The sequence below is a fragment of the Tenrec ecaudatus genome, chromosome 17 (genome assembly GCF_050624435.1).
Source record: "Tenrec ecaudatus isolate mTenEca1 chromosome 17, mTenEca1.hap1, whole genome shotgun sequence".
Taxonomy (NCBI): domain Eukaryota; kingdom Metazoa; phylum Chordata; class Mammalia; order Afrosoricida; family Tenrecidae; genus Tenrec; species Tenrec ecaudatus.
In genome coordinates, this window is record NC_134546.1 from 38,539,410 (window position 1) to 38,556,375 (window position 16,966).

Here is a 16,966-nt window from a genome sequence, read left to right on the forward strand (position 1 = left end):
CCAGGGATCCGGAATATGACCCTGGACCTTCATCCTGCCGTCTGTTGCAGCAGACTCTGGTAACTAACAACACCAACATCTGGCCTTTCTGGCTCCCAGGAAAGGGCCACCAGCCATCAAGTGACATTGACGCGACGTGGTGTAGCACAGACAGCGGGCATGGGGAAGGGGGTGGGGGTGCACTCTGAGGAAATGAGCAGTCTTGACAGTTCAGGTGCCAGTGTGCATCTGGGGCCAGGGCCGGGACCAGCAAAGGGCTGGGGCCGGGAAGAAGTGAGATGTTCCACCGTTTCTTGTCCCTCCCTGAAAGCACAGGGGGAGTCCTCGGCAGAGGCAAAGGCTGCGCCGAGGTGCCTGGGGGATGCTGCGACGTGCCATTTTCAAAGAGGGTCAAGGCCCAGACAGCTTTGGAGCCCTCTGAACCTCCCCTGTCCACAGACAGTGTGGAGCCTCTGCACAAGATAAGCAGAACACGTTCTTCTGTGACATCGTAAGGGCTTTAAACCAGGATGGTTGCAGGGTCTACTTTGGGGGTACTTTATAAAGTTGTGTTTGGTGGGTGCCATTGGAAGGCGTCAACCCACATGAAGCCAGGGGCCTGGAGGCCCGGAGCACAGAGAGACAAGAGCACCAGCGTTGGGAGCGGAAGCCCTGGGTTCTAGTCGTGGCTCTACCAACTGTCTGTCAAGAAGTCACTTTCCTTCCCAGAAACAAGAACGCCCTCTCCTTGTTTCTGGTCCTGTGTCTGCCTTCACAGCATCCTTCAGAGCACGATGTGGTTTGTAAACACGGAGTTCTGCACATCACGGTGTCAGGCGGGAGCCCCCCGCGCCCGCCCCCCCCTCCCCAGGCCTGAGAAAGGCAAGTCCACAGGCTAGAGTATGCGGAGGCGCATGGCCCAGCCGGGCCCACACGGCCAGCCAACCACTGAGTCGAACATTGGCAGGTTGGCAGACAGACCACCCACTCCCCACCTGCCCAACTCCGTTTCTTCATGGAGGAAGTGGGTGTACCAACCTTCAAGACCTTTCCTGTGAACACACATGTTATCTCCCTAACTGTTAAAACGGACCTCTGAGCAGGAATGTATCTGTCTATCACAATCCCAGGGGGAGAGACAAGGTAACCAAGACCAACCTGGTGAGTTCACCAGGGACACCATGAGCGACAGGCACCAGCCTCCTGTGTCATCTCCCAGCCTCCTGAGCTGGACCTGGACCACACACAGTGGCCCCGGCCCCAGGGAGCTGGACTCGGCTGGGTGCACTGTGTTAGTGCATGAGCATTTGCTTACAGCAGCACATTTTCTGCGCCTTCCTCTTCTCAAGAAGCCCCAGCTGTGAGCGGAAATGGGGTCAAGGGTGCAAGGCAGCCAGGTCCCAAAGAGCTTCCTGCCCCACCTTTGCACTTGGGCCTAGAATCCTGACAGGCGCTGGAAATCCAGCGCGGGTGCCGGCGGACTTGGGAGCAAGCCCCTGTGCCTCTAAAGGCGGAGGCAAGTGGGCCTTCTGTGGAAGGCTTTCCGCTCCGCTCTGGAGCGGCTGCTCAGAGACAAGCCCAGACACGACACGGGGGCTCAACCACGTCCTCGTGGCCCTTCTGCAGAGCTGGGTTTGGAGTGTTCCCGTTCAGTTGGTGGGAGGATTCTTGTTCAGAGTCTTAGATTTTATGTCCTACACAGATCGCGGACCTCACTGTAGCAAAACAGCCCGCCACGGAGCTGAACCCGTTGAGGCCAGGGAATCCCCTCACCCCTGGACCCTCCTTGAGATGTTCCAAGTTCTGCAGGTCCAGGTCACTGCAGCCAGCGGTTTATCTTCCCTTCCCAGAGCCTGTCCTGACCCAGCCTGCTGGAGAGCCCTAGGAGACCCCATTGCACCCAAGCTGCGCTCCTGCAAGCGGGCCTCCCATTGTCCTCCCCGGGGACCCCGCCACCCCGCATCCAGGCATTTCAGTCTACTCCTGATGGCAGTCAGCCTCTCGTGCCTGGCCCCCCGTCCCCTGGTCTCTTTGCTGTCGTTCCTATTCGCTGTGTGGCCTTCCCCTCGCTCCTGCCCCCTCACACGGGAGCCGTGGAAACCTTTTCCTTACCCCAAGCTTCTCTTCAGAGACACCGTTTCCTGGAAGCCCAGGCATCCAGCACCAGCTCTCAGCGGCCTCCTCCACTGCGATGCCACTGTCCCTGCACTGACGCCCGACCGAGTCCCTGACTCTTCCGACCTGGCGTTTTCTGGTCTCTATTGCTCACTCCTTCCTTCTTGCGTGTCAGCATCTAATTAATCCAAGTCCCAGCATGTGGTGGAACCCCCATAAGTAGATCCTGACGGCAGTGACAACGGCAGTCTACATAGACCCTTGAGGCTGCTGGAGCGCTCCCACATGCTGAGGGGAACGGAGGCTCTCTGGAGACTGGCCAACCAGGGAGAACACGGCCAGCACGAAGGCTGGTGGCTCACGGGTTCGAGTTTCCCTCCAGGACTTTCTGCTTTGAAGCAGGTTTCCCTGGGACGTGCTTTTTCGTTTCCCCCCCCCTCCGACTCAGGACAGCGGAATTAGAGGGAGGGAACGAGGCACTCACCCGCGGCTGTGGTGTGTCTTGCAGGGATTTGAAACTGGACAACATCCTTCTCGACGCAGAAGGCCACTGCAAGCTGGCTGACTTCGGCATGTGCAAGGAAGGGATTCTGAACGGAGTGACCACCACCACGTTCTGTGGGACGCCTGACTACATCGCCCCTGAGGTAAGGCCCGGGGCAGAGGGCCCCCGCCGGCTGGTGCCCGGGTGGATGGGTCCTTCTCCCTGCTCTGGGGGTGCCTCGTGGTCCTCGGGCACACTTGGATGGAGTCAAGGTTGGGTGAAGGGAGGATGAGGAAGAGGGCTGGGTTTCTCCCTAAGGAAGTGGTGGTGAGGAAGGGCCCCCAGATGTGACCTTCGTCTTGTAGGTCCTGGGAACCCATTCTGACTTTCTCAGTGGAAGAGGGCAGGTGATTGGCGACAGTGACTAGGGGGCAGGGGGTGACTGGGAGGCAGTGACTATGGGGAGAAAGGCCATGGGTGAGCCTTTCAGGGATGAACAACTTGGATTTCTTTGCATGACTAGTTTGGTCACTGGGTCCGTTGCTAGTGCACCCTTCATGTCTACTCTGTAGAATCACCACTACATTGGATGTGGGAAACCGCCCCAAGTCTTTAGGCACAGGATAACTGATAAAGTGTGTGACTGTTTCTGTCAAGGGCCAAAGGGCTGGTGAAATGAAATGACGCGTCCAACGTACGGAGCACAGGGCCCGGCCCACAGTGAGCCCGAGTGACGGTGGCCCTGTCATCCTCGCTGTGGTTGTTAGACTGTGCAGTAGTGAGGAGCACAGTCCTGAGAGCTGAGACGAGGCCACACTTAGCCCCAAATGTCTCCCCGGGATCTTGGTTCAGTCATAGAACATTTTTTTTGCGCTTCGGGCTCCTCATCTTTCGAATGGGACATGTCTGCCCCACCTTCTGCGTCAAGCTGTGATGAGAATCTAATGGGATTATAGCAGGGACAGGCTTCAGAAAACGCTTCTCTGTTCAAAGAGGAGGAGTGGTGAGGTGCCGGCTAACCCCGAAACCAGAGACACTTCTGAGCATTAGCTCTGCCCCAGGGCTTCTCCTCCCTCCACGTGTCCTCTGGCCAGCTCCCCTGCCGCTCTCCTCTTCCTCTGCGCCCAGCCCGGCTCCCGTTCCCAGGTAGTGCCCCGTGTCATCAGGCTCCTTCTGTCTCACCCTCGCTCTGACCTTCTCAAGGCATTTGTTGGCTGCTGCCCCAAGTGCCCTCCCATGGCATGTGAAGCCTTGCCCTTCGCACCAGCTCTGTTGCTGGCAAGGTGATTGGGAAGCAGATAATTAGGGCCAAGCCTAAAAAGAATTTGATGAAAGATGCCACCCCAAACCAGAAAGCTCGGGAGGGGGCTGGGGGCAGATGGGCAGGGCTGCTCTGCGGTTTCCACAGCGCCATCCTGTCTGTGCACATGCAGGCCACCTGGAGGCCACCTTCCCACCGCTGCAGGGAGCCCCACAACGCAGCTGTCCCACTGGGCTGTGGTGGAGGGTGACCACCAGAGTGCCCAATGCAGCATGCGCAGTAAGACCTAACACATACAGACCAGCTTGTCTCCCGAGTGTTTGTAATTGAACTTGGCCCAGATAGGCGCTCAGAAGAATGCTGGAACCCAACACTCTGGTGGTTTATAGCTATTCGAAAAGTCAGTCGAGCATGAAAAGATAACTGAATGAACACACAGTAGTGTGTATATTAGGCAGTCTTCTCTAGAGAAACAAACCAGGACACTGATGAATACATATATATGCATGTGTCTATACAGCGAGAAAGAATATAACAGTTACAGCAGTACAGAGGGCTCAGTTCAACTCACTTTAGTGAAACAGTTCATATATTGAAGGTTCTTCAACTCACATGGGCTGAAGGTCCAAGGTCAAGGAAGCAGACAGCAGAATCTTCCCTCAAGCAAGACAGGCAGAGTCTGCCCATAGGCAGCAGGCAGAAGGGTGGGGCAGCACCAGTCAGTATCTCCGGAGCTTAGCAAAGCAGGCCCTGATGGGATCTCTAACTCAATGATACATGGCCACAGGATCTACCAGCCTCAAGCTCAAGCCGTGTATGTGCTACCAGTGTGGAGAAGCAGGTCTCAAGAGAGCCTCAAGCTCTGATGACATGATCCACAGGTTGGCTCAGCTCATAGGTAGTGCAGCACATGGTTGAGGCAAAGAACTAGCTCATGCAGCAGCACCCTGGTCCAATCACCCAGGAGGAAGGGAAAGAGACTGATACCATCTGCTGAAAGTATTTATCTCAATTGCCTCCAATCAAGCTGTGAGCTAATTAAACTCCACCCACGTGTTCTTCTGGAGACCTGGCTGGCACAATAAACCTAATGATCACAGTGTGGAAAGGGCCCACAAGCCTTAGAGCAGTGGTTCTCAAATTTCCTAATGCTGCGACCCTTTAAAACAGCTCCTCATGTTTTGGTGATGCCCCAACCATAAAATTATTTTTATTGCTACTTCATAATCATAATTTTGCTACTGCTATCAATCATAATGTAAATATCTGAGATGCAGGATATATTCCCATTGTTACAAATTGAACATCATTAAAACATAGTGATTAATCACAAATACAACATGTAATTCTATATTGTGAAATATTTATTTCTAATGAAAAATCAATGAAATGTTGCTTGAAGCATGGTGTGGCATGGGTAACAACCTTCACACCGGGTACTCGTAGGTACTCATATCTGCATGTGGGTAGACCCTCCTGGATACAGAGTCTCGGTTCCTAAGACCATCGGACATATGTGTTTTCCTATGGTCTTAGGCGACCCCTGTGAAAGGGTTGTTCAGCCCACCAAGGGGTTGAGAACCGCTGTCTTAGAGTCAAGCAAGGGTGAGGGAAAAAAATAACATGGCTGGTGACATCCAGGAAAGCTTTCTGAGAAACTGGCTCAAACCCAGGAAACCTGGAAGGATGGAAAATGGTGGTAACTGGACTCATCCCAGGACCCCTGTTAGTGTGGTGGGTTGCCTTAAGGTTAGCAGTTTGAAACCACCAGCCATTCCATGGAAGAAAGATGAGGCTTTCTGTGTTAGTCCAAGTTGACTAGAGAAACAAATTCTTGGGATTCTCATATGTGTATAAGAAAGAGGTTTATATACAAAAGCAATTAAATATTGAGAAAACATCCCAGTCCAGTCCAGGTCAAGTCCATAAGTCTGATATTAGCCCATATGTCTGACATCCATCTAGGAAGTCCTCTTCAGACTCACAAAACACATGCTATGACACCAAATGTAGGAAAATCACAGACCAGTGGGTGACAATTCTTGTGGATTCAGTGGTGGTGTAAGCATCTCAGCACTGGCAGTGGTCTCCATGTAGCTTCTCCAGCTTTAGAGGTCTGGAGTTCCCAGAATCCTCAGGAGAAGGCCATGTCCACACAGAGGCCTCATTGGCTATGACCTGATTGACAGGATAAACTCCCCCCCCTTCACGCTGAATCCTCAGATTGACTCCAGATTATGTAACTATCACACTTTCTACGCCTGTAAAGAGTTAAAGCTGCCCACGAGGGCAGTTCTACTGGGTCCTGTAGGGTCACTCTGAGTTGGAATTGACTTGATGGCAGCAGGGTTTCTTTGTTTGTTTGATACTCACCCGGAAGGTTGGAGTATGAGATCGTTTGAGATTGGGGAAGGAGTTGGCCTTGACTTTAGAAGAGAGCAAACTTACTTTTACCCCGGGATCATGGAGCCTATAGTTCAGACACCTGTGCTCACCCCCCATCAGGTTGTTATTGGGAGCTTTGGAACAGCTTCCGACTCATCACAGGCCGTGCAAACCGAAGGACACACTGCACAGCCTGGGCCACCCTCCCAACTGTTGCTATGTTGAGGCCATGGCGGCGGCCAGGGTGCCGATCCTGTCATTGTGCTGACCCTCCACTTGAACAAGTATGATGTTCTTCTCCAGGGAGTGGAGAAATGAGTGAGACCAAGGATCACTGCCTTCACTTCTCACCTGTGGGATACCTTTTCCAAGACAGATTTGCCCCTCTTTTGGCAGCCGCGGCATATTTCATGTTCTCTGCCAGCACCGGAATTCCAAGGCACCCATTCTTCTCCAGGCTGCCTTATTTGTTGTCTGTCTGGGTTCCACAAAACTATGAGGCCACGCAAAGAACCATGATGTCAGTCAAAAGCACCTTTGTCCTCAACGGGACATCTTTGCTTTTGAAGACTTTAAAGAATGCTCTTGCCGGGCTTTCGCACATCCCCCCCCTTTTTTTTTTTTTTTCAAATTTAGAAGAGTCCCCAGGTGTCATTGTCTTCATGGTCTTCAAGATGCTCTAATGAGCCAAAAAACTGATAATCTCTAGAAGGCTGTTTTGAGGTATTCGCAGAAAGACCTGATGCCTGACCAAGATCAGTCTTCCCTTCCAGTCATTTTGAAACTGGAGAACTGAACAGAATCCTTGACCTTGGACAGAGGTGCTCTCAGGGAGTTGACACGGTTAGACATAGCCTTAAATTCAAGTTAGGAGCTTCATCCGATGCTTTCTATAGAGAAACAGCGATTTCTCCCCACTGGAGGCCAGGCCTGGTGGTTGACTTCCTGTGGTTGGCCTCCCAGCGTGATGCTCCCAATGTCAATGCTGCTTTAGAACCAGACCTTCTGAAGCCCAGGGCTCTGCTCTGTGCTGGAAGCAAGTTGGGAAGATGGAGGCAGTTCAGCTCCTTCCGTGGGCGTTGGTGGTGGCAGGGTCTGTGGTGGACCCCTTACCCACGATGTCAACCATTCCCCCTCTAACGGTGCTGTTTCCCCAAACAGATCCTGCAGGAGTTGGAGTACGGCCCGTCCGTGGACTGGTGGGCCCTGGGGGTGCTGATGTATGAGATGATGGCTGGGCAGCCCCCGTTCGAGGCCGACAACGAGGATGATCTCTTTGAGTCCATCCTCCACGACGACGTGCTATACCCGGTCTGGCTCAGCAAGGAGGCTGTCAGCATCCTGAAGGCGGTGAGTCTCCTGAGCCTACCTCCCCACTGGGTCTTTCTTGACACTGTTCCTGCTCTCCCTGCCTCTTCCCTCTTTCTTCACTGGTGCTTTCTCCCTTCTCTCTCTCCCCAGTCACCCTGCTTTGTTCTTCTCACAAGAGAACACAAGGAGTCAAGGGCAGTTCCCCCTGGGAGTTCAGGGATAGTTCAGAGGACTGCTGCCAAGAGACAGGACCTGGGACCAACTGCTCTGCTTGTGGGAAAGAGACCGCATATTTGTGTTTCGTGGGACGGGTCCCAGGTCTGGGACTGTGACCCCCAGCGTCTCGGAGGGAAGAGAACCCACCAGTTGACACCGTCATCACCCTGCCAATTGATCCTCTGGGGCTGGGCCTCCTTTCATACCTGCCACCCAGTGGCCTGTCTTCTCGCTTGTCATGGGAGAGAGGAAGAGACGAGGGGAAGACCCTGTGTCCACAAATCCATCCCTGTGGCTGGACAGCCTATCCGAAAGGGCAAGCTATTAGCAGTCCTGCTGGGCTCTGGCATTCAATAGAGATGCTAATCAAGCCCTTGGGCCCAGCCTCTGCTAGAGATCTCTCACCTGTGAAAAGGCTGGAGGATCTTTCTAAACAGCTTGTGTCTATCATGTGCTGCTACCAAGTGCATCAAGTAAATGGTATTAAAACTCACCCCTTTTGAAAGATGGGGAAGGTGAGGGACAGGGAAGAAATAAATTCGTGACCAACCAATAAGTAGTTTGAGGCAGGACCAGGTGACAATCAGGAACCCTGATTTCTGGTCAGGGTTCTTTCACCCACTAGACTTCTCCAGACCTCAGTAGTTTGTATACCCCATTCACAAAATATGTCATAATACAGTATCCTTTGTCCCATTAGCTACTTTTGTATCAAATCCCAATATTTACCGAATAGTATGTGTTTTACAAGGAAACTTTTTATCCCTAGCAGAGGCAGAACCTCTGTATCATTTCCTATAAGTAATTAACAGGAATCATAATATAAAGATGGCTTAATTACCTAAACTCGTTTCGTCTATGCATGGTGACACACATAACACATCTTAGAAAATGTCACTTGGGACCCTCTGACTGTCTTCTGTATTTCCTTCCCTTACCTCTTTTCATCACCGCACCCCCTCTTTTGCTTCCTTCCCTACTTCTCCTTCTTTCCCTCTCTACTCCCCTCTTTCCCCCTTCAATAATTCCCCAAACTACTATCTGTTTATTAAGTGTTGTGGACGGACATGCGTTGTGCTGGAAAGTAAGTATCAGTAACTACAGCCATGGCCCCGCGGCAGGGAGCCACAAGGCAGTGGAAGCAGTCCATTAGGTAACAAATCCATCCATCCGCAGTGCAGTAAAGGAAATGATGTGTTTGTTCAGCAGACATCCACGAAGTATCTAGTAGGTGCCAGGTGCTAAGCCGGGTGCCGGCGATGTGGTGCACAAGTCTTTCCTGTTGCTGACACCCTAGCGAGTGAGACAAAGAACATGATAATATATGCATAATCATGATAGCTCTGTGTGGCTCCTCTGCTTTTCCAAACATAGTGCCCCCTTCTAGAGACAAGGCTTCCCTGATGACATGTCCAAAGTAAACAAGTCCAAGGCTCCCTACCTTCGCTTCCAAGTAATCTGGTCTTTCTTCCAAGACTGGTTGGTTGGTTCCCTGGCAGCCCACGGTATGAGATGTACACCAGACAAAGTCTATTCAGTGTTCTTTGTCAACTGCACAGTTCAAAGGAATCCTTTTTTTTTCCATCTCCTATTTTCATTATCCAACTTTCTCTTGTATCTGAAGTAATTGAAAAGACCACAGCTTCAGTCCGGTGTAATTTAGTCATCCAAGTGACATCTTTGCTTTTTAGAACTTTCAGGAGGTCTTTTTGCAGCAGGTTTGCCCAGTGAAGTATGCTCTTTGATTTCCTGATCGCTGCTTCCACAGACATTCACTGTTGACCCAAGCAGAATAAAATCATTGACAACGATGATTTTCTTCTGTTTGTCACGATGTTATCATCCCAATGAAGGATTTCTTCGTAGTCAGTCGTAATCCGCACTGAAGGCTGTGTTTTTGGCGTTCACCAGTAACTACTTTGGTTGTCTTCGTTTTCATCTAACGAGGTTGTGGCCTGTGCGTATCTCTGGTTCTCATTGAGCCATCCTCCAATACTGATGCCACATTCCCATGCATTTCCTCTGTTTTCTTATCTCTGCCTTTCTTGGCACATAGATATAACATGGAGGAAGAATACAACTCGGCCACACACGTTTTCTCATGCACAGTATCCCTCTTGATTGGCTTGAACAACTGCTTCTTCGTCCTTCCACATGAGCAAATTACACTCACCGGACTTCCTGTTTTTCTCAATGTTGTTCATAAGTGGTTGTGATCCACACAGTCACATGCCTCACGCAGTCAATAAAGCCCAGATAAGCTTCTTGCTTGCAGTCAAGCTCGATCTGACCATGGCAATGATGCCCCTCGTTCCACATCCTCCCCTGTGAAGGAAGCGGAGAGGAGTGCGGCTGTATCTGGGGAGGCTGCTCCAGCAAAGGTGGTGTTGAAGTGGCAAGCCGACTGGAGACAGGTGTCAATCTGAGGGGTTTCAAGACAAGTTAGGTCTGATTATACCTGACAGCTGGAGAGTCCCGAGGATCAGCCCGAACGTGTGTCCACGTGTTTGGTCTCTACTTACACTTCGGAGCGACAGTGTCTCTGAGAGGACAGTAGACCATCAACCCTGATCACTGATCTACAGCAGCGATGGAAGCTTTTACCTCCTTTAATTTCCCGCACCCCATCTCTCGTCTGGTCTTTCCCAAGCCTTGGCTTCTACCTGTCTAGATGAACAGCCTAGGAAAAGGTCGTGGAGGAAACTCCATGCCTGGCCAAATCACTCCCTTATTCGGGGCCCTGAACCCTTCCCCATAAGTCCCACTGCCAGTACTCTAGCTGATAGTTGGGTGACCTCAACACGGGGCCATTTTGCCCACCATCTCAAGAGGCACATGGCCACTTCTGAGGGCATTTTTGGTTGTCACAATTCAGGGAAGGAGGAACACTGCTGTTGGCATTGAGTAAGCAGAAGCCAGGGGTGCTTCTCTGCAGCACCCACACGTGTCCCAAAGGTCAGCGGCAGCGAGGCTGAGGAATCCTGCCCTACAGAGAGTCAGAAGGCTGGAGGCCCTGCCTGGGTTAACTGGCTGGCGGGTGAAGAACCTCTGACTGGGGGTCAGCTTCCTGAGCTGTATGTTTATGGCCGGCTCTGAGACTCCCCCTCCCACCAGAGGGAGGGCAGGAAGGGCTGAGGAAGTGAGGAGGAGTCTTCCACTCCCTTGACCTTGGAATGCTCCACTTCCTCACATTGTCATGCTGGGGCCAGGCTGGGCTTCCCATTCCTCCAGCCTCTGAGCTGGTCTGCAAAAAGGGGATGCAGACGCTAAAGGTAGCTAGCTGCATCACAGTTGTGCACAGGGCAAGCTTACTCCCCTCCCTAGGGGGCCCAGAGACCTGACCTGCAGGGCTCTTGTGTAAAGTGACCAGATTTCAACGTTGGTAAAGAGGGACACCATTGATAAAACTCATATCCTGGTGAAATAGCCACATGGCAGCCGAAAACCATATACCCTACTTGTCGTGCATTTTTTCCAAAAATCGGGACTTTTTAAAAATGCCATGGGACGCAGAAAAAATTGTTAAAAATCGGGACGTCTGATCCGCTTACTCTGTCTAGTGTCTAGTCAGCCAGTAAGACTGACTGAGCGCCTAAAAGGAGCCAGGCACAGGGAACATGGAGCAGAGTCTTCTATGACAGAGCTCGCCGCTCACCGAGGGAAACAAATTAGAATTTAAATGAGTGAGAAACCTAAGGTTCCATGTATCAGCAGATGAGACACCTGGGGGTGTTTCCTAGAGAGAGGAGCGTTTTAACAGGGGTCTTGGAGGATAGTGGGAACAGGACGGTGATGGTCCAGCCAGAGGCAATAAAGGATGTAAAAGGTCACCAGCAAGGTATGTTGGGTATCGACTGATAAGTGCCCATGTGCCGTTTGGTGCTAAGTACACCAAACTCACTGCTGTTGAATCAGGTCTGACTCCTGGCAACCTATAGGACAGGGTAGAATTGCCCTTAGGGACTTCTGATACTATACCTCTTTGTGGGAGTAGAAAGCCCCAATCTTTCTCCTGCAGAGCTGCCAGTGGTTTCGAACTGCAGACCTTGTGGATCCCAGCCCAACTTGTAACCACTAAGCCATCAGGATCCCCTTACACCATGCCAAGGGTATGGATGTTATCTGAGGTGTTCAAGCAGAGCCCAGCCTTGACCTGGGCCCTGAGGTCTAGCTTACAAGCTAGAAAGCAGTGTCTTGGTGCCGATTCTGACTGGCTTTACCTTGCTCCCATCTGTGACTCGTGCCTTGCATTTTTCTTATGTCCATGCGCTCAAGGATCAAGGGCCCCAGGCAAGAGGCAAAATAATTTCCTCCTGGCTGATAAAGTCTGAAATTGCCCCATTATAGAGTTATTCCTTTGAATTAGATTTTGCCCTATCCAGTTCTTTTGGTAAAAGGCAGACGCTCAGTCTTTACCTCACAACATGAGTCACTTTGTCACACACACACACACACACACCCTTTATTTTGGGTATCTGTCAGAAATATTTCTACCTGCCAACACTTTTTTTAAAAAGAATATATTGGTATGTATCCTTTCCATGGAATGAATGTTTACCATCCAAAACCGAAACCAAACTTGCTGCCAAATCCTGGCGACCCTATCAAGACCGGCTAATTTAATAATAATAAGTTTGGGGATTTAGGGTCATGACACCACTCAAAAGTATATAAAACCCATCAATGTGACTTTTTTTTTCTTTTCTTTTCTTACATTTTGTTAGGGGCTCCAATGTGACTTTTTTACATATAAGCATTGAGAAGCAATACTCTTCTTCTTCGTTCTCTCCTCCTCCTCCCCCTCTTCCTCCTTGTTGCTCGCTTTTGACCTTTAAGTAGTTTATGCCGGAGACTACAAGGACAAGTCCAAGAGTAAAGTCAGGACAGAAGGGGCACTGGATCATTTGCTTCACATCAGTATCTAATCTTTTTCTCTTGCCACACACAAAGCATAAGTCTCCTGACTGGTCGATCCGTGTCAAGAATTCCTCCGACCACAGTCTCCTTCTCCTTGAGAAACGGAAGGTTTTCGGGGAGTTGGTAAGAACTGGAGCTCCTGGTTCCACCTGTATACCTTGGGCAATCCAGTGAGCCTCTCAGGGCCTCAAGTGCCTCCCTTGTAAAATCTGGCTAATACTAGGACCTACCTCTTGGGCTTGAGTGAGGATAAGACAGTGCTTAGAAGGGTGACTTGCCCAGCCGGGCGGAAATAAGCCTCTGTGAGCAGAGAGAGCAGACTCAGGTGACCCTGCAGCAGCCGCCCTGGCTGGCTTGTCTTTCCCTCCCAGCCTGTGGCTGCCAGGCTCAGCTCTTATCCTGCCTTCTCCCTGTGCCCACAGTTTATGACCAAGAACCCCCACAAGCGCCTCGGCTGCGTGGCAGCACAGAACGGCGAGGACGCCATCAAGCAGCACCCGTTCTTCAAAGAGGTCGACTGGGTGCTCCTGGAGCAGAAGAAGATCAAGCCTCCCTTCAAGCCAAGAATTGTAAGTGGAGCGGGAGCGCCAGGGGCCCGTGCACACCCTGTGGTGGGGCCACAGACCCCCACAGCAGACAGTGTGTATCCAGACTCCAGAGGTGGGGGGTGAGGGCACACTTGAAAGCCAAAGTGACATGGGCAGGCGGTGACCAAGACTCTCCTTCCCCAAGAGAGTCTCTGAGACCTAAGTCGTCACTCTCAGCACGACATCCCTTTATGTAGCCGATACCGCACACCTGTGTATATAGGACCAAGAGGATCAGGTCATCTCAGTGGTCACTTCTTCATCGATGATGTTGATCACAGGGCGCAAATAGATGCTAGTGATGTGCATTTTCTTTAGGAATGAATCGGCATAACTTTTTAAGTGAGTCAACTGAGTGCAAAATGCTAACTGAATGACAGTTTACAGACATTACGGGCAAACAATCCCAAATATGAAGTTGGAATACTTGAGAAAGACTAGCTAAGGGGAGACCTACTCTGGTGTCTTCAGGAAAATGGCCTTGCTTCCATCTCTGCCCTTGGGTGTACTGTGGTGGAGACAGCTGGAGAGCGAGCTCAGAGGTTGGGCTGGAATAGAGCCAGGAGTCTGGGCGTGAGCTGAGGGCCGATGCCACGTTCCGGCAATGGCCGTCCACTGGAAGGGGGAAGAGGGAAGGGAGAGTGCGCGTGTAGGGAAGATATTTTGATCTTGTTGGGTTATCCCTGCTAGAGATTCACTTGGCCTGAGAATGAGCATGGTCAGCTGACTGTGAGCTCCCGGGCTCCCAGAGCAGTGGGACTGGAGTCCCAAGCAGGGAGGACCTCGGTTACCTGGCATTCTTGTCAGATGGGCCCTCCAGCACCCCTGCCCAGTGTGGAAAAGAGTCCCCCAAGTTCCCGTGCTACGGGATTGATCAGAGAAGATCTCCACTGTGCCCCAGCAGCTTGTCTGTCAGTCAGCCTTGCCAATCCTGATGTGGCTCTTGGGTATGAACCTGCGTGGCAGGTGCTTAGAGGCGGCATGGCAGGCCTGAGTAGGGAGTATTGACCATTCCTGGTTGCTCGGCCTGTCACCAGCCCTTCTTTGTCCCCTCCTGTGGTTTCTGGTTTTCACTGGGGGGTGGGGTGGGGCACACAGCTTGAGAGAGACTGGATCAGGTTCATCTTTTTCCTTTGATAACACCACGTCGGACCCTGCCCTGCACTGCACTCGGCCAGGATTGAGAGGTGTGTGGTAGACCAGAGAGAGGGCTTGAGCGCCTTGAGCTTCCTGGGCTTGGTCACGGCCAGCCTGCTCGGTGGCTGGAGTCTGGGCACTTCTGCAAGAGGCCCTAAGGACAAAACTCACCATGCTCCTGGCCAAAGGGTGGGCGTAGGAGACCAGAGGCCTGGTGGAGGAGAAGGAAAATGGAAAAGGTCAGATGGGAGAATGGGGTTTTGATTTAGACTCAATCTCCATTAGTGGACCCACAGGAAAATGTACATAAGGTCCCGAATTCAGGCTCCATAAACAGGGACCCTGGGCGAGATTAGAATCTGATGAGGACATCAGAGAAGTGCTACTAAATGACTGACGTGGGGACTCCAGGTCAACAAGGTGATGTGCAGGTAGGCTCAGAGAATGCTGGGCTCAGCAGGAGTGGTCAGGGTTGGAGGAGGCCCACCTTCCCACTGAGTGGGCATGGACAGGGCTATAGACCAGTCTTGGGGGTCCATTACCAAGGCCTGAGGTAGGGAGGAGACTGACTATCTGCCTGGGGAAGCCAGGGAGAAGGCCCTTGTTGACAGGCCCCATGGAAAGGGGTGCCTAGGAAAGATACTGAATCATCGAAGGCACCGCGGCAATTTCACATGGTAGATTCACGCCTAACAATCTTTGACTGTGCTTTTAACTGAGGACAAAACCGAACCTTTCGCAGGAGTTTTCATTCTGATCCATGAGGAGGTGGCCCTGAGACGGATCGGACAGATCCGTGAGAAGGTCCAGTCTCCACAGCCCTTCTTCACACCGGAGGGGTCCCAGGAATTCCTGACTAGGGGAAAAGGAAGGGAGAGCTGGGAAGAACAGGGGTGAGGTTACTGCGGGAGTGAGGGAAGGAGGGAGCCGTCGAGACCCAGAAGGGAACTAAGAAACCAAGTCAGGAAGCAAAAGGGGGGCGTTCCCCTAATGTGCAGGTGCCACCTTGACTTAGACATGCCGAAATCCCCCTCGACGATTTGCCTGGCCCAGAATGAGGGTGCTCCTACGGACAGGGGTGTGAGTGGGCCATGGGCAACCGCCATGATGAGGACATTCCCAGCAGAAAAGAAGGTTTTACATTGGGGGGACATAATACAACATAAGGAGAAGACAGGACAAGAAGGGACAGGGACAGGTAGCATGGGGACAGCCTCCCGCCTTCTCCTGCCCGGGCTCTTGAGACCTGCCAGCCAGGACCAGAGTGCTCATGCTCAGTTATGAGTCCCAGGGGGTCTCATCATCCCCTCAGAAAGTGGGGAGTGCTTTTCGGGAGCTTCCACCAATACCAGACTGCCTTGTCAGACTTCCCCAAACATGATTTCGTCTTCTCTGTGCACGATCTCACTCTGCCCTGGAAGACCTCCGGATTCCTCCTTACAGCTGCGGGGGGGTCAAGGCCTGGGCTGGTGTCTGTTGGGCTGGTTTGGATGCAGCGTGGAGCAGGGAGGTGGACTGTCTGAAGGAAGAATAACACAGAAAGCTTACGTTGGGCAAGCGGGGTTTCTAGTCAAGTTCTAAGCTAAGCAGTCTCAGTCCTTCGAGAGCTCTGAGCTTCAGGTCTTTAAAAAACTTGTATTTCAGTCATTCCATTTACATCCTGGGAATGAGGGGGAAACGAAACACGAGGGCACAAAGAGAATGTCTTCTCGATCCCAAACCTACCTCCAAATCTGGGCTCAAACTGAGACTATAGCGGCACTCCCAAGTCACCTGGGGCCTTGGTGAGGGCGAACACCACATGGTACCGGAACGAAAACTCACCTCGGTGATGGAGCACTCTGGTCTTCCCCTCTTGGAAGGCCTGGCAAAAACATAAGCCGCAACACCCATCTCACCCACTCAGCATCGGTGGGGGTGCCTGTCTGGCCCAGACACCAGCCAGGAAGACAGCTTTGTGTTTCAGCAGCAGGGCTGCCATTGCCCATAAGCAGATTAGATGCCTCAGAGGGATGTGCAGAAGCACAGGGGAGTGGAGGTATGTCCTTACACATGTTCTTGGCCAGAAAAACTGGTGTGGAGCCCTGCTGTTTGGGAAAGTGATTGGGACAGTGGCTCATGAGTAGCCAGGGACAGTGTCCGGCCCTCGGATCCTGGGCCTGGGGGACAGACTCCAAGACAGGGAAAAGAATGCTGAGCTACAGATCACCCTGGTGACCTCAAGGAGACCCAGGGGCAGGTGGTAAAACCAGAAGGATGTGAGCTGCACCATATACTCTCATCTCCCAAGGCCAAGGCTGCTAGGGAGGCTTTGGTCAAGGGCCAGGAGGCTGTGAGGGACCCATGGTTACCTGTGTCTGATACTAGCCCCCACCTGCTCTTTAGCCACACTCCACTGACATCATGCCAGAATGTCCCCCGTCCCCAAAACCGACTGCTCCCTGATCACCCCATTCCTGCACTGCCCACCTGGAATCTGTGTGCACCGGGGGACGGCCTGCCAGCCTGAGGTCAGAAAGGAGTGGGTCTTGTCAGGTGGTAGGTGCTGGAGGCTCCACCATCCAGGACTTAAGA

General features: G+C 52.1%; 1 protein-coding gene across 2 annotated transcripts in view; it reads left to right on the forward strand.

Moving 5' to 3' along the window:
- PRKCE (protein kinase C epsilon) overlaps positions 1-16,966 on the forward strand; it is a 564,512-nt gene that overhangs the window by 525,140 nt on the left and 22,406 nt on the right. For both annotated transcript variants that reach the window (XM_075535339.1, XM_075535340.1), the window contains exons 12-14: positions 2,603-2,741; positions 7,386-7,574; positions 13,091-13,237. In XM_075535339.1, coding sequence (XP_075391454.1) covers positions 2,603-2,741; positions 7,386-7,574; positions 13,091-13,237 — 475 coding nt within the window. The remainder of the gene's footprint in view (positions 1-2,602; positions 2,742-7,385; positions 7,575-13,090; positions 13,238-16,966) is intronic.